The sequence below is a fragment of the Suillus fuscotomentosus genome (genome assembly GCF_016647785.1).
Source record: "Suillus fuscotomentosus strain FC203 chromosome Unknown F5891scaffold_77, whole genome shotgun sequence".
NCBI classification, from domain to species: domain Eukaryota; kingdom Fungi; phylum Basidiomycota; class Agaricomycetes; order Boletales; family Suillaceae; genus Suillus; species Suillus fuscotomentosus.
The window spans coordinates 184086-209072 of record NW_024539589.1 but is presented as its reverse complement, the minus strand read 5'-3'; the positions used below and the strand labels follow the sequence as shown (position 1 = coordinate 209072).

The 24987-nt window shown below is 47.7% G+C and overlaps 7 protein-coding genes across 7 annotated transcripts; 3 read left to right on the top strand and 4 right to left on the bottom strand.

The window, feature by feature from the left end:
* Nucleotides 1–7: 7 nt before the first annotated feature.
* On the bottom strand, nt 8–720 carry F5891DRAFT_713346 (uncharacterized protein). Its single transcript, XM_041372921.1, has one exon. The coding sequence runs from the start codon at nt 486–488 to the stop codon at nt 129–131; it is 360 nt and encodes a 119-aa protein (XP_041220216.1). The 5' UTR covers nt 489–720; the 3' UTR covers nt 8–128.
* On the bottom strand, nt 695–1783 carry F5891DRAFT_1195090 (uncharacterized protein; the record flags this gene model as incomplete). Its single annotated transcript, XM_041368057.1, has 6 exons — nt 695–754; nt 815–880; nt 936–1008; nt 1066–1190; nt 1249–1436; nt 1495–1783. The coding sequence occupies 6 exons, from the start codon at nt 1781–1783 to the stop codon at nt 695–697; spliced, it is 801 nt and encodes a 266-aa protein (XP_041220215.1).
* Nucleotides 1784–2991: 1208 nt separating this feature from the next.
* On the bottom strand, nt 2992–4559 carry F5891DRAFT_1195089 (thymine dioxygenase; the record flags this gene model as incomplete). The annotated part of the gene is made up of 11 exons (XM_041368056.1): nt 2992–3033; nt 3102–3176; nt 3235–3246; nt 3305–3405; nt 3468–3525; nt 3582–3647; nt 3694–3766; nt 3817–3947; nt 3998–4194; nt 4263–4338; nt 4395–4559. 11 exons carry the CDS (start codon nt 4557–4559, stop codon nt 2992–2994), a joined length of 996 nt encoding a protein of 331 aa, XP_041220214.1.
* A 789-nt stretch (nt 4560–5348) lies between these two features.
* On the bottom strand, nt 5349–6508 carry F5891DRAFT_1281534 (uncharacterized protein; the record flags this gene model as incomplete). Its single annotated transcript, XM_041370479.1, has 4 exons — nt 5349–5999; nt 6056–6198; nt 6253–6329; nt 6482–6508. The coding sequence occupies 4 exons, from the start codon at nt 6506–6508 to the stop codon at nt 5416–5418; spliced, it is 831 nt and encodes a 276-aa protein (XP_041220213.1). The 3' UTR covers nt 5349–5415.
* A 615-nt stretch (nt 6509–7123) lies between these two features.
* F5891DRAFT_1115862 (cytochrome P450) lies at nt 7124–8379 on the top strand (the record flags this gene model as incomplete). The annotated part of the gene is made up of 6 exons (XM_041363788.1): nt 7124–7245; nt 7301–7340; nt 7397–7550; nt 7600–7730; nt 7782–8146; nt 8199–8379. Coding segments are annotated over exons 1-6 (987 nt in total), but the record flags the coding sequence as incomplete, so codon positions are not given.
* A 9339-nt stretch (nt 8380–17718) lies between these two features.
* On the top strand, nt 17719–18278 carry F5891DRAFT_961270 (cytochrome P450; the record flags this gene model as incomplete). Its single annotated transcript, XM_041375801.1, has 4 exons — nt 17719–17838; nt 17891–17929; nt 17977–18078; nt 18135–18278. Coding segments are annotated over 4 exons (405 nt in total), but the record flags the coding sequence as incomplete, so codon positions are not given.
* A 1662-nt stretch (nt 18279–19940) lies between these two features.
* On the top strand, nt 19941–20472 carry F5891DRAFT_984903 (uncharacterized protein; the record flags this gene model as incomplete). Its single annotated transcript, XM_041377519.1, has 5 exons — nt 19941–20054; nt 20117–20123; nt 20170–20265; nt 20299–20388; nt 20435–20472. The coding sequence occupies 5 exons, from the start codon at nt 19941–19943 to the stop codon at nt 20470–20472; spliced, it is 345 nt and encodes a 114-aa protein (XP_041220210.1).
* Between the last annotated feature and the right edge of the window lie 4515 nt (nt 20473–24987).

Below are 24987 nucleotides of genomic sequence, written 5' to 3'. Positions count from 1 at the left end.
AACCCATCGCACCTTTCACCAGCTTTAATAATCCGCGGCAAACCGTTTCATCACATACTCTTCCACCTATTCCGTCACCATTGACATTAATATGTAATTTCCATTTGCCACCTGGAAGGCAAACTAACTCACCGACACGGGCTCATACTTCTTGGGATAATCTGCTGTCCACGTACCAGGGACCGAATCAACGACTGTGGAAAAGTCCTGTGCATACCAACCATTAATCGACAAATCTGGCATAAAAGGGGGAAAGATAGCGCACGGCAGCACAGAACTGATATATATGTCGACTTATCAGCTACAGGACGTAGGAATAGCGGGAATAAACTCACGTAGGGGATAGAATATCGATCTGGAAGCATGCCATCCTTCGTTACCGCATCCGGCGGTGCGCGGACGCGATGCAACGTGCTCCGTATCGTGTCGTTCGACCCTACAGCAGTCAAATCAGCATGGTCCCAGCAAGACCAAAGGAACCCTGACATCGCCGCAAGAAATCCGCAGCGTTTGTCTAGATCAAGGGGGAACTTACGTAGGGCATAGAATACCGGGACGGAAGCAGGCCATCCTTTGCTGCCACACCCGGCGGTGCTACAACGCGGTGCATTGTACTCCGTATCGTGTCATTCGACCCTACAATTCACAAGTCAACACAATGGTACCAGTCCAACAGTTGCAGAGCAGAAGGGCCCTACATCGCCGCAAAGTCACCCGCGTTGAGAACGATCGAGTTGGGGATGGGAGGCACTGGCTACAAATACATATTAGTTATGATATTGGTGTGGAAGTGGGCTCGAACGGGGGTACGGACCACATACTTCCCAGGCTCATTCGGGTCCTCGACTTCAAGTCCTCCTATCTCGCCTTGAAAGAGGAACTGCCTTGGGTTAGCCTCGCTTCTTTGAACAGATGACACGGAGGGGGAAATTGACTGTAAGCGTGTCGAAATCCGTATGAGCCGATATCCTTGTCAGCTTGTTCGTCTCGAGCAATTCAGAGAATATGCTGCGTTATACAGCATTATTCAATCTCATACCGGTCGTGAGTGAGTGAAAACCCTACCTAGGATAATGATGTAACCTCAGCTGACTATTTGCCGTCTCGTGATACTTCAAGAACCACTCTTCCTCCAAGCCAAAACCCAGTGCAAGGGCGCGGAGGATATTCTGTTCGACTTCGTGACATTTCTGTATACTCCATCAGAATTCACGTACATAGAATTTAACTGCGATGGAACACACTCACCCAAAAGAAGGACAAACACGCTTCATTGAACCCGGGGAGGACGCCATCTGGCAGCCAGATGTTTGGCATAAAGTCGTTATCCTCGCTTCCGCATTCAAAGGACTCTTTCATGCTTGGTGGTGCAATGGTAAACTCGTCCCCAGAATCCGAGTATTGTATTTCTTTTTCCTGGCAAGGGTAAGAGTATCCTGAGAGACGACATATGTGAAGGCGAGTGAACTTGCAGCCAATGATGAAAGATCTAACCTCGATGGTGGCTTCCAGAATCCGGATGAGGCGCAAGCATTTTGGTTTCGTGAGGAGAACAAAAAAGCGTTTCAGTTTTCGTGGTGTAAGTCAGAAATTCTAAGTGAAGAGGCGGCTGACCCACCCAGTCAAACATCTCTTGGACCTCTCCCGCCGGAATACCGAAATTCGTGATGTAGACAAATCCAGCTGATTTGAACGACCCGAGGAGCTGATCTGCAGCCTGCTGTTTCGCAGATTTGTCTAAGAACGGAGTGAAATCAACAATCGGGATTGGATTATTCGACATAGCAATGTTAGATGGTCAAGTATGAAACTAGCTTACATCTTTTGTTGCAGCCCGCCATTTTAAACCTTTAGGCCATAAAAATCAGCTTTGTCGTTTGAATCTGGCTCTAGAGTTGCTTGAGATGATCATAATCACGATGGAGTTGGCCAGGACACGGCAGGTCGAGGTTCGAGAAGCATGGTGTGAGAAAAATCTTTCAGGTATGGTGAAGCCAGCAACTAGAGAAACCAGAGGGGAAAATGGCATTGCTGGCGAAATCTAGCTTCACCGTTAGAGGCTTTTCTACGATTTGCCCAATGGGTGTACGTTATCTGTATAAGGAGCCCGTTCAGTGTGCCGGGCTCATGGTACATACCTAGATCCATCCAATCTTTTGTAAATATCCTGGTAAACCCCATGCCGTCGACATGCACTTTCGCAATCCTCCGGAGATCAGAGGTGGTATGATCGAGTGCCACCTGGAATTTAAAACTAAGTGTTAATTCAAAAGGCTGAATGGTCATCCGACCGTCCGACCTCATCCGCGCCAGCATGGTCATCGTTCCCAATAACATATTATATACCTGAAGAACCCGACGGCGACGAACGAGCAAGCGTGGGAAGCGCTCGCGACCGGCCACTATGCTATCAGTGACTTGCATGTCCAATGAGAACATTCAAAGATGATAGAGTGAAGAACATTAACATACAAATTTCTAGAGTGGTTTCTTCATCTGTAGTAGCGCGGTAATAACGCGAGCGTTGATGAAATAGATGCCATCGTCTGTTGGTGGGTTTCAAGTTTCAACCTCCCATATGTGTCCAAGTACTGGCAATGTTAAGAAAGCTCACGACTTCAAGAGAAAAAAAATCGAAACAACTGGTTAAATTAGTAGACGACCTCATGACCAATGCGAGGAAGGACGATCACAACTATAAAAAAAATCCGCAGCACCTAACTTCATAAGAAACTAGTGCCGCCCCACCATCTGCGCCCTGCATTCCTGTTTGTGGCCATCGGGACACTTGAATGCGAGTCCTTGTATGACAAGCTCGACTCGAAATTTCGAATAGAACGGTAAAGCTAAGAGCGTCTGAGACGCTTAGTCGGACGCGCAGTGGTGCTGACAGTTGACAAGCTCTGTGCTCATTCTTACATAAACTTTGGAACATGCGGACAAACAGATATTTACCATACTTATGTCAACCCATAGCACCTTTCGCCAGCTTTAATAACCATCGTAAAGCCGCTTCATGACATACTCTCCCACCTATTCCGTCACCATTGACATCAATATATGTAATTTCCATTTGTCACCTGGAAGGCAAACCAACTCACCGACACGGGCTCATACTTCTTGGGATAATCTGCTGACCACGTACCAGGGATCGTATCAACGACTGTGGAAAAGTCCTGTACATGCCAACCATCAATCGACAAATCTGGCATGAAAAGGGGAAAGATGGCGCACGGCAGCACAGAACTGATATATATGTCGACTTATCAGCTACAGGACGGAGGAATAGCGGGCATAAACTCACGTAGGGGATAGAATATCGATCTGGAAGCATACCATCCTTCGCTACCGCATCCGGCGGTGCGCGGACGCCATGCATCGGGCTCCGTATCGTGTCGTTCGACCCTACAGAAGTCAAATCAGCACTGGCAGCTATATGGTCCCAGCAAGACTAAAGGAACCCTCACATCGCCGCAAGAAATCCGCTGCATTAACAATGATCGAGTTCGGAATTGAGGGTACCGCCTTCAACCAAAAATTAGTTTTGACTTTAGTATGGAGGCGACCTCACGGTTACACACCAAAAACCTCCCAGACTCATTCGGATCCTCGGCTTCCAGGCCCCCCACGTTGTCTTGAAAGAGGATCTGCCTTGGGTGAGCCTCAATGTATGGTGTGAAAGGAAGACTTGACTGTAAGCGTAGCAAAATCTGTATGATTCGAGATTCGTGCAACTTTGTTCGTAAGGACAGATTCGAGGGCGACGCTAGTATCATGATTCAAGCTCACATCAGTCGATCGACAATGAAAGCTTACCTGGGATAGTGTTGCAGTCTCAACCCATTATCGGGCATCCTATGATACCTCACAAGCCACTCCTCCTCCAAGCCAAAACCCAGCGCGAGCGCGCGAAGGACGTTCTTCTCAACCTCGTGGCATTTCTTCTTCTCCGTCAGAATCAAGGTACAAGAGGTCAGGCCCAAGTGGACACACTGACCCAATAGAACGCCAAACATGATTCCTTGAAGCCGGGGAGGATGTGATCGGGCGGCCAGATGTTTGGCATCAAGTCATCGTCCTCACGCCCGATGTCGAACGACTCTTTCACGCTTGGGAGTGATATGTCAGCCTCAGTGGCAGAATCTCCGGAATCCAAGAGTTGAAAAACTTTCTCCCGGTCGGGGAAGGCGTAACCTGAGAGACGACATATGTGAAAGTGACTAAACCTCTAATCTTAGTATTTGGCAATAGAATTGTCTAACCTCGATGATGCCTTCCAGAGTCTGGACGAGGTGCGAGCATTTTGGTTTCGTGCGGAAGGGCAAAAAAGCGCTTCGACTATCGCGCGACTCATAGGTTAGAAGTCCTAGCTAGGGAGGCGGTTGTTAACTCACCCAATCAAACATCTCTTGGACCTCTCCCGCCGGAATGCCGAAATTCGTGATGTAGACGAGTCCATACGATTTGAAGGACCCGAGGAGCTGATCTGCAGCCTGCTGTTTCGCAGATCCGTCTAAGAACGGAGCGAAATCAACAATGGGGATTGAATGACTCGACATAGCAATGTTAGATGGTCAAGTATGAAACCAGCTTGCAGCTTTGGTTGCAGCCCGCCGTTTTAAATATTTTGGCCATAAAAATCAGCTGTCATTTGGATTTGACCCTAGAGTTGCTTGAAACGATCATAGTCACGATGGAGTTGGCCAGGACACGGTAGGTCGGGCTTCGAGAAGCATGGTGTGAGAACAATCTTTCAGGTATGGTGAAGCCAGCAGTTAGAGGACGGCATTGCTGGCGAAATCTAGCTTCACCGTTAGTGGTTTTTCTACGATTTGCCCAATATGTGTACGTTATCTGTATAAGGAGCCCGTTCAGTGTGCCCATAGTACATACCTAGATATCTTTTGTAAATGTGCTGATCTCCAATGTTCATGGCTGTCTACGTGCATTTTCGGAATCCTCCGGCGGAGATCATAACCGGGCCACGAAGTATCATCGAGTGCACCTGGAATTTAAAACTTCGAAAGGGTCAATTCGAAAGGTTGAATGGTCATCCGACCGTCCGACCTCATCCGCGCCAGGTTCAATAACATATTATATACAAGTTCTGAAGAACCCGACGGCGACCAGCGTGGGAAGCGCTCGCGACCGGCCGCTATGCTATCGGGTGACTTGCTTGTCCTATGAGAACATTCAAAGATAGAGGCCGCCTGAAGAACATCAACATACAAATTTCTAAAATTGTTTCTTCATCTGTAGTAGCGCGGTAATAACATGAGCGTTGATGAAATAAATGCTACCATCTGGTGCGTTTCAACGTTGCAATCTCCCATATGTGTCCAAGTACTGGCGATGTTAAGTTTGGCTGCTCAAGTCAAGATACTACTGGTAATACAATTTACTGGTGCGAGCTTATCAAGATTCAAGTCTACAACCATAAACGGTAGGCTTTCCCTGCAGTTCTTTCAATATCATGCCCGGAAATTCCACGACCAAGTGTTCAATCGTGAACATGTTCATAGATCTCCCTGTTCCAAAGTCATCAGCCCCATCCCTGGCCGCCTTAAAGGTGTCGCTAGCTCTCTCGCCCAGCCCTTTCTGGATCAGGTCAGATACCCTCTCTAATGCATCCTCATCATCCGGCAATGTGAATGGAAACTGATCATGGTGCGCAGAGCAGTGCGCCATAAAGTGGGCGAAGTTGAGCTCCTTGAGTTTGCTGACGTAGTCAACAATCTCTTGGCACGTCCCATTATGAGGTTGACTAGGACGCCAGTTCCCTTGATTTCTATCGAGGAGAAGACGACGGAAGTCATCAATTGTGCCTTCCCCTGACATACATATCATGATGACGTGCGGCAGCATGGCCCACGGTGATGCGATAATGTCTTCATCGGAAACAGGTGTGACATCGAACCAATTGGGTTCTCCCATCTTGTAGAAAGAGGGGGCTGGGGATGCGGAATTCCTGGTGATACGGCAATAGATATTGTGGAATTCTGGTATGAAGCAAGGTCACGATATTATTTCGTTTACATTCGCGTATATTACTCACCGCCATGCGAACAGAACCGCTGGATCGCGACCAGTAAAGGCGTGTTCGATGTCAACCACAACGCGCGAACAAGCAACGTGGATGCATACGTCGCAACGCACGAAATGTGGCGACTATTCGCGACTATCAATCCCTCGGACAAACTAAACACACGGTGTTTGAATACCAATCCCCGAAACCATACCAAGATCACATACCTCTGGTGAAAGTCAAGAAGTCCCAGTCTAAGAACCGCTTTCTTCACCCAATCCGTCGTAACGATGGATACGTAGCCCTGTATAGCATCGCATTATGCATGTAACTTCACCTTGCCATCAAAAGGCTTCGCATTCCTTCCAACTGCCCACTTTCCGCGGACACAAATTTATGAGGTAGAAACTTCAGCATAAACAACTCCAATGGAGTGTTCGCAGGCCTTCTCCATACAGGCGACTTCGTGAATTGTTTGTTCATTTTGATATTGATGTGGCATTCAGAAGTCGACTATGACTCCCACACGAAAACGCGGATAACAGACTGCCTCTTCAGATAGGCTGACTTTGGAGGAACGAGTCTAACTCGGCTATCAGTCCATGACTCATTGGTTTATACCTCTGAGTCCTCCTGACTTCGTTCTTCTTCCAGAGTCCATTCTACCGTGACGTCAGATTGTGTGAGTTTCCGCAAGAATTTATAAAGTTGGCGGGGTTATGGGTAAAACATGTTCGATTTCAAAGATGTTTCTAATCCGTACTTGGCAGATAACGGTTGGTTTTCAGGATGTTTGTTTCAATTTAGCTCCTGCCAGCTCGGCTGATGCGTATCGAAACCTCTCCAGATTTTTGTAGATCCTTATGGCAAGTCAGCAATGTTCAAAATGGTACGGACAAATATACGTTATCATAATCCAATTCGGCAGGTTGGGACAAGTCACCTGGACACATCATGCTAGACGGTATTGTCCCATCTCATCAGATACCATCAAGCATTGTACCCTGCCCTTTCACCTCACTGTCAGCGCCACCCAGTAGAAGCAGTGACACAATGGATTCCATTTCGTTGTTCTCCCTCCTCCTAACCACTGGTATAATATGGATGATTACCAAGTTACTAAGCATTGGAAGGCGCGAGCAGCACCTACCTCCTGGTCCTCCAACCGTCCCGATACTCGGAAATGCCCTCATGGTCCCGCCCAAGTTCGCTCAACTCAAGTAGGGTGTCGCATTTGCCTCCAATTTATAACGTTACAGACCTCATTCGTTCTAGATTTACCGAATGGGCTCGACAATATGGTGGCATTTTTTCCGTAAGAAACGTTTGGTACAGAAACATTTTTGCCATTGCCTCTGACAGTGTTCCTAGTTGAAGATTGGTCACGGCACAGTTGTTGTGGTATCAGATGCCACAGTTCTGAAAGAATTCATGGATAAGCGAAGCAATGAAACCTCTGGTCGTCCGTCATTTTACACTGGAAGTCTCATAACGGATGGGTATTTTATCGCGGAAGCAGATTCGAGTATGTTATTTCTCCCCAGCATCCTTTCAATTTTTTTATCAGTCGTCAGCGACGGATATCTGGCATATGGGCCGAAAAGCGTTACAGACCCTGCTTTCCCCACAAAGTGTGAATAAACACCTACCAGTCGCGGTAGCAGAGAGTTCACAACTTCTATTTGATTTACTCCGTTCACCTCAAGTGAGGTTCCCTTCTTTCCATAATCTATTAAGCATTCTCATCTCCTCATAGGACTTCGAAAAGCACATCGATCGTTACACGTTTTCAATATTGTTGTCTATAGCTTTTGGGAAACGCTGCCCTCGCCCTGACACGGAGGAAGAAAGAATTTTTTATGAAGGTGTGAGACTCACCGTGCAGGTGGTATCTGCTGAGGGGCCTCCTGTCGATCTTCTCCCTATTCTCAAATATGTCCCGGAACGGTGGGCGCCATGGAAAAGAATATGCAGGGAGGCGAGGACACTGCAACGTCGATTATATTTTGGGTTATTGGAAGAGGCAGAAACAAGGCTCGCCAGAGGAGAAAGTACTGGTTGTTTTATGGAAGAAGTCATTCAGCGTCAAGAAGAGCTCGGAATGTCAAAGGACGCTGCTGCGTGAGTGCGAACTCTGAATCAGATCTTTAAGAACTCCCATCTCGCGTTGTAGCTGGTTAGGTGCGATCGTGCTCGAAGCATCCCATTCTTCGGGGTCCTTCATTTCTTCCCTCATTCTATGTTTTGTTGCCTTCCCCGAGACACTGCGAAAGGCTCAAAATGAGATCGACTCCGTTCTACCGGACGGGCGGCCACCCATGATGGATGACATTGCATCACTTCCGTATCATCAGGGAAAACCTCCCACGGGAATTTTGAAAATGTGACAACAATTCTCGAGAATTATGGCAAACTTTCATCAAATTTTTGTAAAAGCTTGTAAATAGTTGATAAATAGTCACATCCATAACGCAGTCAGTGAATGCACTGAAAAAGATATCTACAGGGCTCTAGTTGAACCTGCCATGAGATATGTAACTAATTACTAGTATATCAAAAATGTAGAGTTCACGCAATGCAGAACGGGGATATATTTAAACAGGTGGGAGGGAGAATTCGGAGGTGTCTGCTGCTGGCTACATAGAGCTCGCTCGAAGGGCCTTAGCCTCAGCGACAACAAGTAAATTGAGAAATTGAAAATCGAACCACCAACAATTTAATTACTAATCACAGGGCTCCCACGGTTGATTTCAATGAACTCATTCAAATATTCATGTTTCACTCTGCAACTTACACGAGCCGCGGCAACCACTTGCACACCCTGTCACGTCGTTTTCTTTATGTTTTCATTCTCCCTTATGGTTACTGTTGGGGACTCTAGGTGAGAGGCATCACCACCACAGAGCTAAGTCTCGCTCCGAGCGGGCGTCTGAATTCTGTTGTCGCATTCATCTGTGCGTGGTCATTCAAACCAGGTGTCTATGTAGGATTCCTTTTTTTCTCTTCTTTTTGGCGGTCCAACCGGCCTTCCTGATCTCTCCCAGCTACAGGCTCAATTTGGAGCATACACATAGCTCAAAACTGCATTCTGAGGGTGAGTCATGTAGTTGAATCCTGGTTTCACAGCGACCCGCTCATGCTCACTGTCAGAATCGCAAATTCCCTACTCGAGCCGCAGCTCAGGCCAGAGCCGGGCCACTGCATTCTGAGGCGCGCAGGTGAGTCATGTGGTTGATTCCTGGTTCCTCCCTACCCGCCTCCCCGTGGTCCACGGCTCTAGTGTGACGACTGAGCAGGATGAACATCCCATGGTCTTGGGCCTCACTGCTAGCCCTATGTTCGGTGGCAATCCTACTGCAGCCTTCCGGTATGGTGCTCGGATTGGAGACTACGAATATTATTGACATGCTTCCAGGAAGTTGGAAGCCAACCTCGACTGCGTTATTCATAGTCCTCGAGCCAATCGGGATGAGCTCTTGACTCATGTCCACTGTCTGATCTTCCGACACGTGTGCTACGATACACCGCAATACTCTGATCATAACTATACTTCTAAAAATTTATCAGCAGTCGATGCCATTATTGCTACTATGAACATCGGATCCCGAATTCCATGGTCTCAGCTGTGGTTACTGTGGTGCATCTTTTTCTAACTGTTCAAGCACTATCTCACTGTGTTCTACCAGATTTTTTCTTCCCTACTTGATCTGAAGTTGGTTGACTTTGCATCCGCTGAGTTGAAAGCAGCATTTGCGCGAATCGATTTCGATGGGATGAGTAGGGCATTCCTGATAGCACAGGGACTTTGCGTTACACGTTTTGTCTCATTTCCTCATTTTCATATCTTGTGATTTGCGATATTCTAGTATTTAATCACATTATAATCATTTTGTTGTATTCGTGTGGATTTTCATAAATTTTCACCCATCCGTAGAGGGACTTGGAATATTTTAATGTATTTTCAGAAAGTCAGAAAATTTCAGAAAATTTTACAAAATCTTCGCGGGAGGTTTTCCCTGATGATGTCCGTGCCATCCTAAGAGAGGTGAATTCTTGTCTAGGTTAGCAATAGTAAATCAGGCTGATAGTCTGTTAGGTACATAGATTGAAACCTATGACACCGCTTGGAATGCCTCACGCGTTGCTAGAGACTCAAGAAGTAAGTCGCGATCTACCAGTCACAGTTTTCGCCCACGTTGACCAATATATATATATATTTTTATTTTTATTTTTATTTTTTAATTCCGATTTTTTGTCCATTGAGGATGTAATCCTATGTAGGACAGTACTTTCTAATCTACTGGACCCCCTGTGTCCTTTGCTTCCTGAGATCGCAAATGCCCTGACGTGAGGCGTACCCCCGTCAGTCCGCCGTTCCTGCCGGCCGTTTTAGACGCGCATCTCGTTTGCGTGGTAAGTAGATTTAGTGCTCTACTGGCGGTTGTGTGATGTGCGATGATGGTACATGTTTCTCGTCCGCTTTCACGGAGTGTTACAGGGATCTATTAGAGTTTCATTTGGGAGGAGGTTAGTCTGATGGGACGGTTTGGTTGGCTGGCCGTCTTGCTCTCTTCTCTTCTTTTGCTCTTTTGATGTCCGAGGTCCCTTGTAGGCGAGGTGTGGGGCTGATTATTTGATTTTGAGTGTATGATTATGTTTGATGTAGGTTAGAATAGTTGGTGTTGATGTTAATGTTGGAGCGTTGCGGTTTGGTGATACATCTGTTCTGCATATTAGTTCTTGCGTTTTTTAGTTAATGGTACTACACCGAGTGTCGATTTCAGTCTGCGCGTGTCGTTAACGTATTTTACTAGGTGAGGGATCGCGTCTGGGCTTGTAAGAAGATACGGTATGGAGGAGGCGTCGCGTCCTATTGCGCCTTGGATGGTGTGTCTTTCTTGTCGGTAGTTCTGGCATTCCAGTAGGTAATGATGTACGGTTTCTTCGCGTTCTGGGCAGTGTGGGCAGAATGGACTGTCGGTTTTCTTGATGCGATGGAGGTGCTGGTTGAGTGGGGCATGTTGTGATCTTAGGCTCATGAGTAATCCTGTTAAGCGTTTGGGGAATGTAGCGGTTAGTTTAACAAATGATCGGTTGATGACTTCGGGATCTAATCTTTGAGTGCGGTTATACCTGGGGGATGTAGCCCACATCCTCTTCCATCTGCGTTTTGTTTCTTGACAGTGCGCTTGTTTCAGGGCGGATAAGCTTAATGGGAGGATACCATGTCTGAGGAATTTTGGGAGTGCTGCACGATTGCTGTTGTTCTCTCTACTGGTGGCCGCTAATTTTGCTTCCTTGTCTGCAGTTTCGTTACCGTGGATGCCTTCATGACCTGGGGACCATCGTAGCGTTACGTCGAAGTTTGGGTGCCTTCTTGCTATGTTCTTCATCTGTCTGTTGAAATATTCTGCAATATATGATCCTGGGCGAGCTTCTGAGTTCTCACCGGCGGTTAGCGCTGCTTGATTATCTATTGAGATTGAAATTGGGAACATTAGGTCTTCTTCCGTTTCTAGCAGTTTTGCTGCTAGCGTTAACCCGATTTCCTCTGCTTCAAATACCGTATGTTCCTCTTCTTTACCTAGATGGAAGCGGAGGGTTCTTGGGCGTGATCCGGCTCTGAAGAGGACCGCTGCTGCTCCTATGTTTTCCCGGTATCCTGATCCGTCGCAGTAGATTTGTATGTTGTCGGTGAGTAGCATGTGTTCTTCTATTGCTGCTTTCCTGTCCGTTATTCGAATCTTGTATGGCATTATAGTGGGCGGGGCTCTTCTTGCTGGGTTCAGCGTTTCAATATCTGCGGGTGTTATTGAGAACAATCGGGTTAGTCTATGGAGTGAGGAGCGATGGCGGGATACTTGGGACTTCGCTGCTCGTCGTACTGGCTCATGAAGAGGGTGCGTGTTCGGCAGTGCTGATATGCGAACTATGGCTCTGTGGCAGGTGTTTTGCAGGAGTAAGGTTATCGGTAGAACATTAGCATGGACTTCTAAGAGATCAGTAGCGGTGCTTCTCATTGCTCCGGTGATCGCTAGTAAGGCTATCCTCTGTACTGACGTGAGGCGCTTGGCTGTTCCCAGTGATCCGCGTTGTGGGCTGTCTGATCCATCGCTGAACGCTGGTGCGAACCATAGATCCGCGGCGTATATCATCTTGGGGATCGCTACTGCGTGGTAGAGTTGGCGCATGAGTTTGGTTGGTATTCCTTTGGACATGGTAGATAATCTTCGTATTTGCAAGACGTACACGGTGCCTTTCGCCACTGCGTTATCTACTTGGGCTCTCCATCGGAGCTCCTGGTCCACAATGACTCCTAGAAATTTGTGAGTGCGTGATGGTCTGATGATGTTACCTTGAATGTTCATGCTTGGCCGTTCCTTCGCTCTGTTCAAAGAAAAATCTATTAGCGCGAATTTGCTCGTTTCAAATCTTGAGTTATGAGTTCTTGACCATTCGAATCCTCCTCCGTTTCGTTCTAGCATATCCTGTAATATTCTGTGAGTAGATTTGAAGTCCTTCGCTATTGCTATGAATGCCGTGTCGTCTACAAAAGCTAAGGTTAGTTCTTTGAGCGTTTCCCTACCTTTCTGTGCCTTGGCTACATCTACTAAATCCGAGTTGTAGATTATGTAAAGTATCATTGATAATGGGTCCCCTTGTCCTATTCCGTTGTTGATTGGTATCCATTCGGATGTGTATCCGTCGAATCGGAGCTGCGTTTTTCTTCCTGTTAGTAGTCTTTCCATGAATTCCACTAATTCCCTTGGTAGTCGTCGTTTGCGCATGTTGTGGAGTAGCCTGCTTGTTACAGTGTTCGGAAACGCTCCTTCTATGTCCAAGAATAGCGCTGATGCTACTTTCTTCGTTCTCCATGCGTTTCGGACGGTTTCTTCGAGTAAGTGGAGCGAATCCGTGGTCGATCGTCCCGGTCGTCCTCCGAAGTGGGTGTTAGGTAAGAGTTGATGTCGTTCTAGTAGGAATGTCATCTGTCCAGCTACTACGGCTGTTAGTAATTTCCCGGTTGTATTCAGAAGCGCTATTGGTCTGTAGGCTTTCGGTGTCGTATAGCTGGGTTTACCGGGTTTCCGTAGTATTACCGTTGTGAATGTGCGCCAGGGATCGTAATATGTTCTGTGGGAAAAGACTCCGTTAAATAAATGAGTGAGATATGGTGCTAGGAGTGTACTGCAGCGTTTGAATACAACATTGCAAATGCCGTCCGGGCCCGGCGCTTTGAATCCGCTAAGGTTTGATATTGCTTTGACGATTTGATCTTGAGTGAATGGGGTGTGGTGCGTTACTGGATCTGGATAAGTAAAGTTAGCTGGAACTGAGTTAATTAATGGTGGCAAGGGGAATAGGGTTTGGGCTATCATCTGGCTCTTCTCTGCGTTCATGTTGGCTGACTGCACGGTACCGTCTGGATTAAGTTTCGTTAGGGTCGGGATTCTCGTCTTGCCGCCGTCCGTTGGAGCTGAGGTGACGTATCGGTTAGCTGTCCATAGTTCGTTGCCCTCGATATCTTCGAGCCAGTCTTGCCAATGTTGTTTCTTTGTTTCCTGTATTAGTTTAGCATATTCATTCTTGGTGCGCTTAAGATCTTCGTGGACTTCGTGTCGTGGGAGTGCTCTCATTTGGTATGCCTTGCGATGCAGCTTGGTGACCTTCTTGCGGAGTTTGGTGAGGTCGCGCTGTAGAAACAACAATACTACTAGGAACAAATGATGCTCCTGGCAGTATCTATAAATGTTGATAGGTCGCGCGTTGCCTAGTCTGCGTTGCTTGAGGAGACAAGTGCGTTCGACCCTATAGGGGAAGTGAGTGCAGCAAGGATCTAGAAGTGTGCGCTTAAGCGAAGCGCGAGAAAGCGCAGGAGCGCGCAAGGTACAAAGGCGCGGGAACGCGCGCGCGTATTAGCGCGAAGCGCGGGAAAGTGCGCGCGCGTATGCGGAAATGAGAAACTAAGCTTAAGTAGTGATATAAAGCAAGATAAGAGATATAAGAGTGCAAAATGTAAAGGAATAGCTTTCTACTATATTCTGCTAAGTAGTAAGTGGGTAGTAACTAGTAAGTGAAAAGTAGGAAAAGTAGGTCCCATGTAGTATGTACTGCTGGCGCTTATATAGCGCGCCTAAGCGCGCTCATGCGGAGCCGAAGCGCTACCGAGTAGGTATGTAAAAATATATATGAGTGAGAAACTAGGATAAAAATAAAGGTGGAACTATGCTAATAAAGGAAATGGAAATATACATACTAGGGAGCTTGGTGGACAGTGGATGGATGCATCTGGATGGCTGGCGCTATAGGGCGCGCAAGCGCGGGAACGCGCGCGCGCGTATACATTGTGAAGCGCGGGAATGGTGCGCGCATGGCGCGCGTTGCGTGGGAAAGCTGCGCCTCATATAGAGATAGCTGCGGGTAGCGCACAGAGTAATGCTATGAGTTCGTGCTGTATACTCCTTGGTGAAAACTACCATATCACGCCATGAGAGGCATGATTCTCTACAGCGCGTCCACCATCGTTTCGAGTGCGGACAGGGTTTCGAGTGCGGTACGTGTTTGTCGATGGTGTCTATGATGCCTTGCGTGATTCGATCTGCCATGGTCTGGAATTCTTCATTAGATGCTAATGGGAGAGGGGGAAAAGGTTCGAGGATATTGCTTAGCGTAGTGTTGAATTTCTCCCAATCGACTTCTCTCCAGTTTCTACGATTCTCCTGTGGGGTTGTTGGGACGCTAGTGTCAATGATAAGATGAATTGGTAGATGGTCTGTCTTTGGGCCTCGTAGTTCCGGTGCCGTCGTACATGATATGACGGAGTCTGCTATGTGTTCTGTCCCGAAGATGTTGTCCAGCCGAGTCCAATTGCCCGTGCTTGTGGCCTGTAGAGTGGGGATTCCGATTGGTAGGAGCTGTAACATTCCATATTCCACTATGAGGTCTATTAACGGTTGGGATTTAGTGTAATTAAAAAGGTGGCGATTGCGCATTTCCTCCCAGAGGGGGTGATGGCGATTGAAATCGCCCATCCAGAGCATTTGGTCTTCCGCGGTCGGTCTTACTGTTGCTATATTCTGTGTTAGGAATCTATCTAGTTCAATGAGCGTGTCTTGATGTCCTCCGTCGTTGTATATGTTGAATATAGCGAATTTGCCGGTTTCACTTGATATTTGTAGAATGACGATGTCCGAAGATGGGAAGGCGATTTGGTTCCATGCGTTTGTGTCTAAGTTAGCGTTAACGAGTGTGATAGCGCGGGAGCGTTTTTGGGGGTGGGTGTAGTGCTGGGTCGGGTAAAGAACGTGCCATCTGTGGTTAGCTTTGGTGTTACGAAGAAAGTTAATATATGGTTCTTGGATTATAATTACGTCCCAATGTTTGGCAATTGGGGAGTTGAGCAATGATTCTTGAGCGACCATGGATGTATTTAGATTTTGTTGCCAGATTCTCAGTCTTGCGGGGTTGGTGGTCTGGTTTGGTCGGTCGTTAGGCATCGAACCAACTCGAATTGTGCTCGCTGGATGATTCTGAGTCTTCTGTTAGTGGAGGGAGGTTGGTTAGTATTTGTGAGATCGGTTGAGTTTGAGGTTGGGATCGAGGAGTGGGAGGTTGGCGCCTTGATTGGTCTTTCTGGTAGTTGAGTTTTGATTGGGTGAAGTGTGTTAGTGGTCGAGATGAAAAAGCTGATTTGTTGGGTTCTGATGGAGGCGGAGGTTGAGGTTGAGCACGGTTTGTTCGTGGAAGATTGGCGATTTGAGTCCAGGGAGTTTCGGTTGGGTAGTAGGGCATTCTATTTTCTGGGAAGTTGTCGTTGAGGGTCTCCAGGCGTCGCTTGAATTCGAGGCATCTTCTATTCCAGCTTGTGTGATCGTTGGTCTTGCAATTGGTGCAGTGTTCTGATTTGTATGCATTGCAGTCTGAAGTTCGGTGTTGATTGCCGCATGTTCCGCAGGTGTCTGTGGGTGCAGTGCAGTTACGAGTAATATGTCCAAACTTTTGGCACTTAGCGCATCTGAATGGTTCCTTCTTATCCTTTCGGGTTGTGAATCTTTCGTTGCTAATACATACTCCGTTCTTGATGATGAGATTGGCTGTGGGCGCGTCGATTACTTGAAGCAGCATGAATGCTTTCCGTTGGGTTTGCGAGCGTCTGTCTATTGGCTTGATCCATTTGGCGCTGATTAGGGAGTTCTCCAGTAGGTTGTTCTCTTCTTCCGTTTTCCGTAGGAATTTGTCTTCAGTTATCTGTGTATGAATGGGTAAATATTCGATTACTATAGGGAAGGCACTGCTTCAGAACGATACTGTGGGTCCTAATTTGCCTGCCATTGCATTTCTGTTGAGTGGTTTCCTGAGCCAGGTCGCTAGAGGTTCGTTTTCGAGTTCTACTAGTAGTCCTCCATTACGGAATGTGGTCACTGCTCGAATATCTCCGTGTGGTGTTGTGTCGTCTGAGATGTGTTTCAGGGATTCTTTAAGAAGTTTGACGATTTCCGCATGTGTTGTTTCGGGTGGGAACATGTTTCCACCTGGGAGGGGGTCTAGTATGATCTGTCGGGCTCTGATGGCTGTTCTTGCTAGTGCCTGGTCTACTGATGGCGGGAGATGGGCTGCTGCGATTGTACTGTATGAGGGTTTCATATGCTGAGGTTGGGTTACAGTGGTGGTATGGCTTGGAGTTGAAGGCGGGTCTGTTCGTTGGGAGAAGTCGTTGAGACGGTCGTTGGCCTTGTCGAGGGTGGGCGATATGTTCTTTAAGGCTTCTTTGCATTCGTCCAGTGAGTCGTGGAGTGTGTTTACCGTTTCATCGATTCTGTCTGCTGCAATTTCCATTTCGCCTCTTCTTTCCTCTCTTTCCCTTTCTGTCACTGCTCTCAGTCTTTCGGCTTCTTTCATCGTGTCCTCGAGGTGTTCTGAAGTGGTTAGTATCTTCGCAACTTGAGGAGCTATGGCTGCTACGACGTGTTCTGCTATTTTTGGTGTTAGTATGTTAATGATATGTTCAGAGGCTAGTTTCGCTATGTCGCTGGCTTCGTGTTGCTTCAGGATGAAAGCAACTGCCCGGATAGCTTCTATTGCTGGGAGGGGGATGGCCTTTAGTTGAGTTATATGGAACAGAACTGAAATTAAATGGGTTAGTGTGAATGGTTCATCGATATGGCATAAAAGATTTTTGGACAAATATTCCTCAGCGTTTTCTATATTCATGACGGTGCTTGGAGTGGCTTCTATTTCCTCTTGGGATGGTGCCGATTTCCGAGTTTGTCGAGTATTAACATTTGTGGACGTTGGTAGTTGTCCATTGGGAGGTTGGGTATTCATGTTTTTGTTCGAGTTTCTTCTAGGTTGGGACATATTTTTGTTTTATTGATTAGGTTTTTGGTTTTTGATGGCGTTGATTGCGCCTTTGGGCGTTGTCGACGCCTTTGGGCGCTGTGTTGGATTTGACTTTTTCGGGGTCCTAGTCGGGGTACCACTTGGCGTGAGACCAAGAGGCGATCGACCAATATATTATGCCAGTATCGAAGCTATGTTATCCCTAGAGGTACAACCGTTTTCATAAATGCTTGTATGTGTAACATTCGCATTCTCCAACCTGTCAAGCTGACCATTGAATAGGGGGCATCTTGCATGATCCAGGTGAGTTTGTCGTAATTCTCATGTAAGGGAGGCATGCTCAAATATTATCAGAGGTCTTCGATGAACCTGAGGTCTTTCGACCAGAAAGATTCCTCCTCTCCGAACACGGGACGAAACCTGGTGTGGATAGCAAAGACTGGCGCGCAAGTATACCCTTTGGGAGCGGAAGAGTAAGTCTCTTGGGCTGGAGGGACACAATATGTATCTCATTATGTCTTGCAGAGACTCTGCCCTGGAATAAATTTAGTCAACACAAACCTGGTATGTGACGCTCTAACACTCGATTTCTGAGCTGAACAGTCAAGCAGGCGTTCACCATTGCCACGTTGGTCTGGGCGTTTGATTTCGCTGCTGCCATTGATCCAGTTACGAAGGCACCGATCCCTGTCGATATCGATGCGTATGAGGAGGTGTGTGTCATGGCTGCATCGACGTTGTTAAGGATTAGCCCAAACAAACTCTTTAGGGTCTTGTCTTCAGACCTCGTCCGTTTGCTTGTTCGATCTCACCCAGAAGCGAAGCAAAGGCCAGATTGATCAGACAAAGGTTTACTGATGCGACACCTGCTTTCTCGAAATACGAGTTGTTCCTGACAAAGGAGGAAAAGTGATTGCTTGCGGAAGAGCATCTGAGCCAATAGTGTACTGTACAGTATCATCTCTAACCTGACATCACAACAGACAAACTGGAATGTCGTAACACTGAGATGGATTATCAGAACATCATAAATTTTATTTACATAAGCGCAGCGTTCTTAGTACCAGGCACTTGGTCAAAGCTCGGCCGAGAGCAGTTTTGCCCCCAGTCTCTGACTGTAATTCCGTGTTCAAGTTCTTTCGTTTCACTACGAGAGACACTCACATTTTTCTTACGACCGGCAGCTACTTTAATGGTGCGCGTCTCTATCTATTGCCCACTGACGAATTGAACTATCGCGTGACGCGCTCAGTATATTGCAACTGGTACCCAAGCGAACAAGGCTCCAAATAACTTTGGGATAACCCTCGAGCATACACTCTGGCGTCAAGCTCTCTGGCGGACGCTCAGGCACTGGTTTTTTTCACGATGTGGTCTTGGTATCGTGATTGATGAAGTAGGACTGACCGAGTGGTGAGATGTGCCATTCGCATCCGGGAACGAGTTGTCCAGGATAATCGACGTTTCACCATTAGTTCCTCGTTGCTAGTGGTATATTCAATTCGCTCACTTGTAACTAGTAGCACTCCTGGTTAAGGTCGGTTCCATGAAGTCATCACGACGTGTCATCTTGATATGCCAATCTGTCATCTAGCAACCCAACCTGCTGCCATTGAGGAGGGAGCACTTCATTCCCGGCTCCTTCTTGTTGAGGCCGCTAAGTCAGTAGGTATCACAAACGCGATTACTCACCTTCCAAAAGTGCATTTTGGCGATGCTGTGCACACTGCACCATAAGGCCCGGGGTCACAGTTCCTTGTCCTTCATCCGCCGAGTCGCACTAGCCACCTGTAAGTTTAACGCCCCTCTTTGTTCTGCATCTCTCCATTGTGCTGATGTGCTTAACTCGGCAATGACAATGATCAAAAAAGTTTTGAGATGCCGGTGGCCAGACACGTTGACAGAACTCAATCATAATACGGATAGGTAGCTGTACATGGCACTTCAAATCGCATGTCGATGGCGGTGTTCTGGACGTTGTAGCAGTTCTATGGACATAATGGATTGCTGTACATGACGCCAACGAACGCCGTTAAATATGAAGGTTTGAACTCTTGAACAATGGAAAATGGCCCTGAGAGCACGCCGGGTCAATTGTAAAATAATTTCTGATTGCATTTCTAATCTTACACACGTTTCTATTTACATATATAATGCTCGCGATGAACAGTCCATGAATTCCTTGAAGGAGATTGTACATTCCTGAGCTGTGTAGCTTCCATGAGAAATTTAGAATAGATCGATGCTGTGAATGCAGATCCAAGTAAACCTAAAAGCGTCCGCGATGAAATTGCAGGATTGCAACGAGCATCGTTCTGAGTATGCTGTAGATCGTTCCGTACGTGATGATAGAGTCGAGTACTATAGTCTCAACGTTGAATTTGCAGATCTGGGGCAAATTCTGATTTGAAATTTTGAATAGTTCGAGTGTGGCTGTGTAATTTTTGAATCGTGGGGTTGGGCGCAAAAAGCTCTTAACCCTTGAGTCCTAGATCTCCAGTAATTACTTTGCCTACCTCGAGACCAACCCCTCGGTCGTCCTTGACCATCTTGATGACTGCTTCACTACCTTGACATGGCTGCGAAGCTCGACCAGACAGCCGAGGGCATCTGCGGTCCAAAGCGGGCTGTCGCAAGAGACTTAATAGTCTACGAGACCGCTCCGGCTACACCTACCACTGGCTCCAAGGTAAACACTGACCGTGGTCCACCTATAGTTTGGCCGCTCCATTCAGTAGAGATTTCACAAAGGAAGAGGGTACGTACTCCGTCGATCATCATTGTGTCGTACTGATTTGACATAGCATACGCTCAAAAACTCGATGCTTCGACCGGTGCTTCTCTCAAGCTCACCGTCCTCAACCCCAACGGTCGTATTTGGATAATGATCGCAGATGGTGGTGCGTCCGTCATCTAAAGTGATGCCATCACAGCAGCAGGCTTCGCACATGAACTCGCAAACTACGGTGAATACTCTGGTGCCCCAAACGAGGGTCAAGCTTTCGAATATGCCAAGACAACCTGTGCGTATTCCAACTCGTCAATCACATCTTGCTAATCTATATATAGTCGACTTGCTCACGCGCCCACCTCCTCGCCCTGATTAGTGATGGCAAGATCCTCATCATTGGTAGTATTACAAACTTCGTCAATGTACTCCTCAAAACGTGTCCGATCTATATTCAGATTCAAGAAGCATTTGCGCCAACCAGACTTGAACTGGACATTTGCAATATGTGATGTTTGACGCCACTTTACATATACAGGCTTTTCAAATCTAAGACACGATGGGCTCGTGCATCTCTATTTGGCTGCATCTATGCTCCTGTGTAAGCTCAGCCCTCAGGTACCGAGGTGACTATGTAAGTTGAATTAGATTCTCGATCATTCTCGCCGGTGACTATTTTGCGTCAAGTATTTTGATTCAAATCTAGCTTGTGGAATCGATCCGGAAACCGCCGATGTGTAGACATTCATTTCACTGGCAGCGCTTTGGCTGTTGTTCTAGAACTAGCTGAGCAGGCGATGCGCTTTGAACGTTCTGAACGACACTGCAACTTGCAACGTACACAATACATTAGTGAACCATTGGTCGGCATGGTCAAGTTTATACACAGGTTGAAGCTTAAAGCACTGACATGTTCAGGGTCTTGCAGATCATTTGACTGAACTTTGGCCGGCGGGGTACGTACTGGGATGGCAAAAAGATATTGTAGTCGCGCATGCGCCATGGCCCATGGTTTCCTGTTTGTGCATGCCTACTTACGACTGTAACCGTTGTAGAGACTCGTGTGTCTCATGGTGTGATATGGCAGGTTTCACTAGGAAGTATACAGCACAAACTCGCAGCGTCATTCTGTGCGCTACCCACAGCTATCTCTATATGACGCGCAGCTTTCCCACGCAACGCGCGCCATGCGCGCACCATTCCCGCGCTTCGCGATGTATACGCGCGCGCGCGTTCCTGCGCTTGCGCGCCCTATAGCGCCAGCCATTCAGATGCATCCATCCACTGTCCACCAAGCTTCCTAGTACGTATATTTCCATTTCCTTTATTAGCATAGTTCCACCTTTATTTTTATCATAGTTTCTCACTCATATATATCCTTACATACCTACTCGGTAGCGCTTCGGCTCCGCATGACCGCGCTTAGGCGCGCTATATAAGCGCCAGCAGTACATACTATTACTTACCTTACTTTTCCCTTGAACTTACTAGTTATCACCCACTAATTACTTAGCAGTACATAGTAGAAGTCTATTGGTCTACACTTTGCATCTATCTTTTCTTATATTGCTTTATATCATCACTTAAGCTTAGTCTCTTTTATTTCCGCTTACGCGCGCGCGCTTTCCCGCGCTTCGCGCTAATACGCGCGCGCGTTCCCGCGCCTTCGTACCTTGCGCGCACTTGCGCTTTCTCACGCTTCGCTGAAGCGCGTACCTCTAGATCTTCGCAGCACTCGCTTCCCCTAGGGTCGAACGCACTTGTCTCCTCAAGAATAGCAGACTAGGTAACGCGCGACCTCACAACATTTTATAGATACAGTTAGGAGCATCCTTGTTCCTCATTGTATTGTTGTTTCTACAACTGGAGCCCACCGCGAGGGGAGCAGTCAGCAAGATCTAGTTTTGCGCATCTTAACACATACAGGTCAATCTCTTTGCATTTTCACAAGCTAACCAGTTTCTAGTCACGCATTCTCGCGCCTTGCGCGCGCGCTTTCCCACGCTGTGCGCCTCGCGCGCGCACCTTTGCACTTAGCACAATTCGCACATATAAGGTCAATTTCTTTGCAATTTCAAAAGCTAACCATTTTCTAGTCACGCATTCTCGCGCCTTGCGTGCGCGCAATAGTTCCCACGCCTCTGCGCCTTACGCGCGCACCTATACGCCTCGCGTGCGCATGCGCCTTCGCACGCCTCAATGCCTTATAGATTGCCCATCCGCGGCACAGCAAACGCGCCCAAGTTCGACGGCACTACAGACAACCTCGCCGAATTTATTGACGCATATGAGCAGCTTGCTGATGAAGCAGGACTCCAAGGACACGACCGCATTAAAGGTATTATCCGCTACCTTGAGCGCGACGATCGAGAACTATGGGGAGGTATGCCAGAAGCGGCAGTAAGTGATTATGAAGCATTCATGACAGAAGTGAAGGTAATGTATCCTGGATGGGATGGTAAAAGACGCTACGCGCTCGCGGACTTGCGCGCTATCGCGCGCGAATACGCTAACAAACCAATGACCTCTTGCACAGAACTCAGCAATTACCTGCGCGCATTCAGGAAGGTTATGCAGCCACTCATGGATGAAGACCGTATTGGAAAGGCCGAACGCGACCACCTATTCATGGAAGGAATCCCTAGCGATGCTCAGGCGCAAATTCGCTTGCGCCTTATGATCAAGTTCCCTGACCACCATCCATACGACCCATACCCATTCATGGACATCTTCGCAGCTGCGCAGTTCCTATTACCTGCGCGCGCTTTTCCCGCGCCAAGCGCACCAGTAAGCGCACCAGTTAGCGCACCTGTGGTAGCGCCAAGCACACCAGTGCAAGCTAAGGTAGCTAAGTACAAAGATCGCTACCACGCGCGTCGCGCAACGCAGGATACGACCATTAGCGCTAATGCAACAGCTGGACTCTTCTATCGCGCACCCTCAGATGTTGTACTTGACAGAAAGCCACCAGTTCCTATTCACGTGCCTCGCGCGCGCGCCTTTCCCGCGCCTACGCGCGATTTACGCGCACCTCAAGCATCAACTGTGCCAGCATGCAAAGCTATATCAGACTGCATTACTTTAGATCACGAACTCGAACGCGCGCTCGCAAAGCGCGCTGCAGGCGCCTCTTCACTATCATCCTCAGCAGCATCATCTCCTTCACAATCCGCATCATCTCCATCACCATCAATCGCATCAGTAGTCAGGGATGACTCTAAACATCTATTGCACACTAACATGCCATCGCTCGAATCGTGTGTGCCTATTGCTATCGCATCGCACGCGCCTACCGCTATTGAATCACCAGTAGTCAGGGATGACTCTAAACATCTATTGCACACTAACGCGCCAGTTGAAACACGCGCACCTATCGCTATTGCATCGCACGCGCCTATCGCTATAGCCTCGCCATTAGTCAGGGATGACTCTAAACATCTATTGCACACTAATGCACCGCTAGAAACACGCTCGCCCCTCGCTATCGCATCACTTAAGGAAGAAACCTCGCCAATCGCACCATCACCATCACTGCTCGCATCATTAGAGGTCAGGGATGACCCTAAACATCTATTGCACCTTAGCGCGCCTATAGAGGAGCCTCCTACCGCATCAGAGGCTCAAGTTGCACCTTGCATCAACCAGAGTTTGTCTCTGGAAATTCCAGATGTCACTCGCGATCACGCGCACATCGCACTTTTTGCTTCCAGTAACTATCGCATGCCAGTAAAGCATCCATGCATCACGCCATCTAACCACCAAGCAGAGCATGTCTCAGGCGACCCTGGCGCGACTCAGGCGCACCATATTGCGCCTGAGGACGCGCAATGCGCGCGCCTAGAGGCACGGTATATTTTTCCTCATCTTGTTTCGCATTTTTTGTCTTTTTCATGTTTGAAGCTCTTAAGGAGCTATATGACGCTTCCAAACACTTTAGGTTCATCTTTGCACCACCCCTTGTTCACGCGCCATGATTACGCGCATCGCGCAATACGCGTGCGCATTCCCGCGCCTTGCGCACTCATAATTTTAGCAGAGTTTTCACGCTACCGCATTTCTATCGCTTCTCCCCTTCTAAACCGCATTTCTATCATTCAACACAAAGTATATTTCAATCAGCCATCCAGGCGCGACTTAGGCGCGCGCCTGACACATACATATGCGCCTAACTCCCCTATCATCATCTTTAACTTTGCACTTCCCACATTTATTCACATTCTGCGCGCTTTTGCTTACCATGTCAATTTCATTCCTGCGCGCCTTGATGCGCACTATTCTCCTTCACCTATGCGCCTATTGCGCCTTGATATACCACCCTTACAGCCCATTGGCGCAACATTTGCGCCTAATTCTTCACTATACATGTCTCTTGCTAATGCATTTGCAGAGAAATGGCCGTTCCTCGCGTGTTCGGCCAATATAATTAAATTCGCGCGAAATCGCACCAAGGCGCGCACATCGCGCGCATCCTATCAGCTTGTAGGGCGCCCCTACACCCCTTGCAGCGCCTCCCATTGGCGCGCCTTCAACCTGCAGCGCGTTGTGCAGGAATTCATTCTGCCAGTTACAAGCCCCCCCCAAGCGCGCCAGCCTCGCTCATTCCAACCCTACCTTGGGTAAAGCGTCAGCTCGCAAGAGACGCGAAGCGCGCTAGTCACGCGCACTCGCACGCGCTCAAGGAGGAGGATCAAGCGCCTCAGCCGCGCATCAAAGGAGGAACATATACCAACACTGTTTCATAGGATATTGTTTGTTTTACCCTGGGTTTCGTCCAGCGCTCTTTCATTTCATTTTCTCTCATTATAACAGTGTCCAAAAGACTAATAACACACTGATATATATGCATATAGGGATTGCCTAGAAGAACATAGAAGAAAAACAACCATAGATCGTG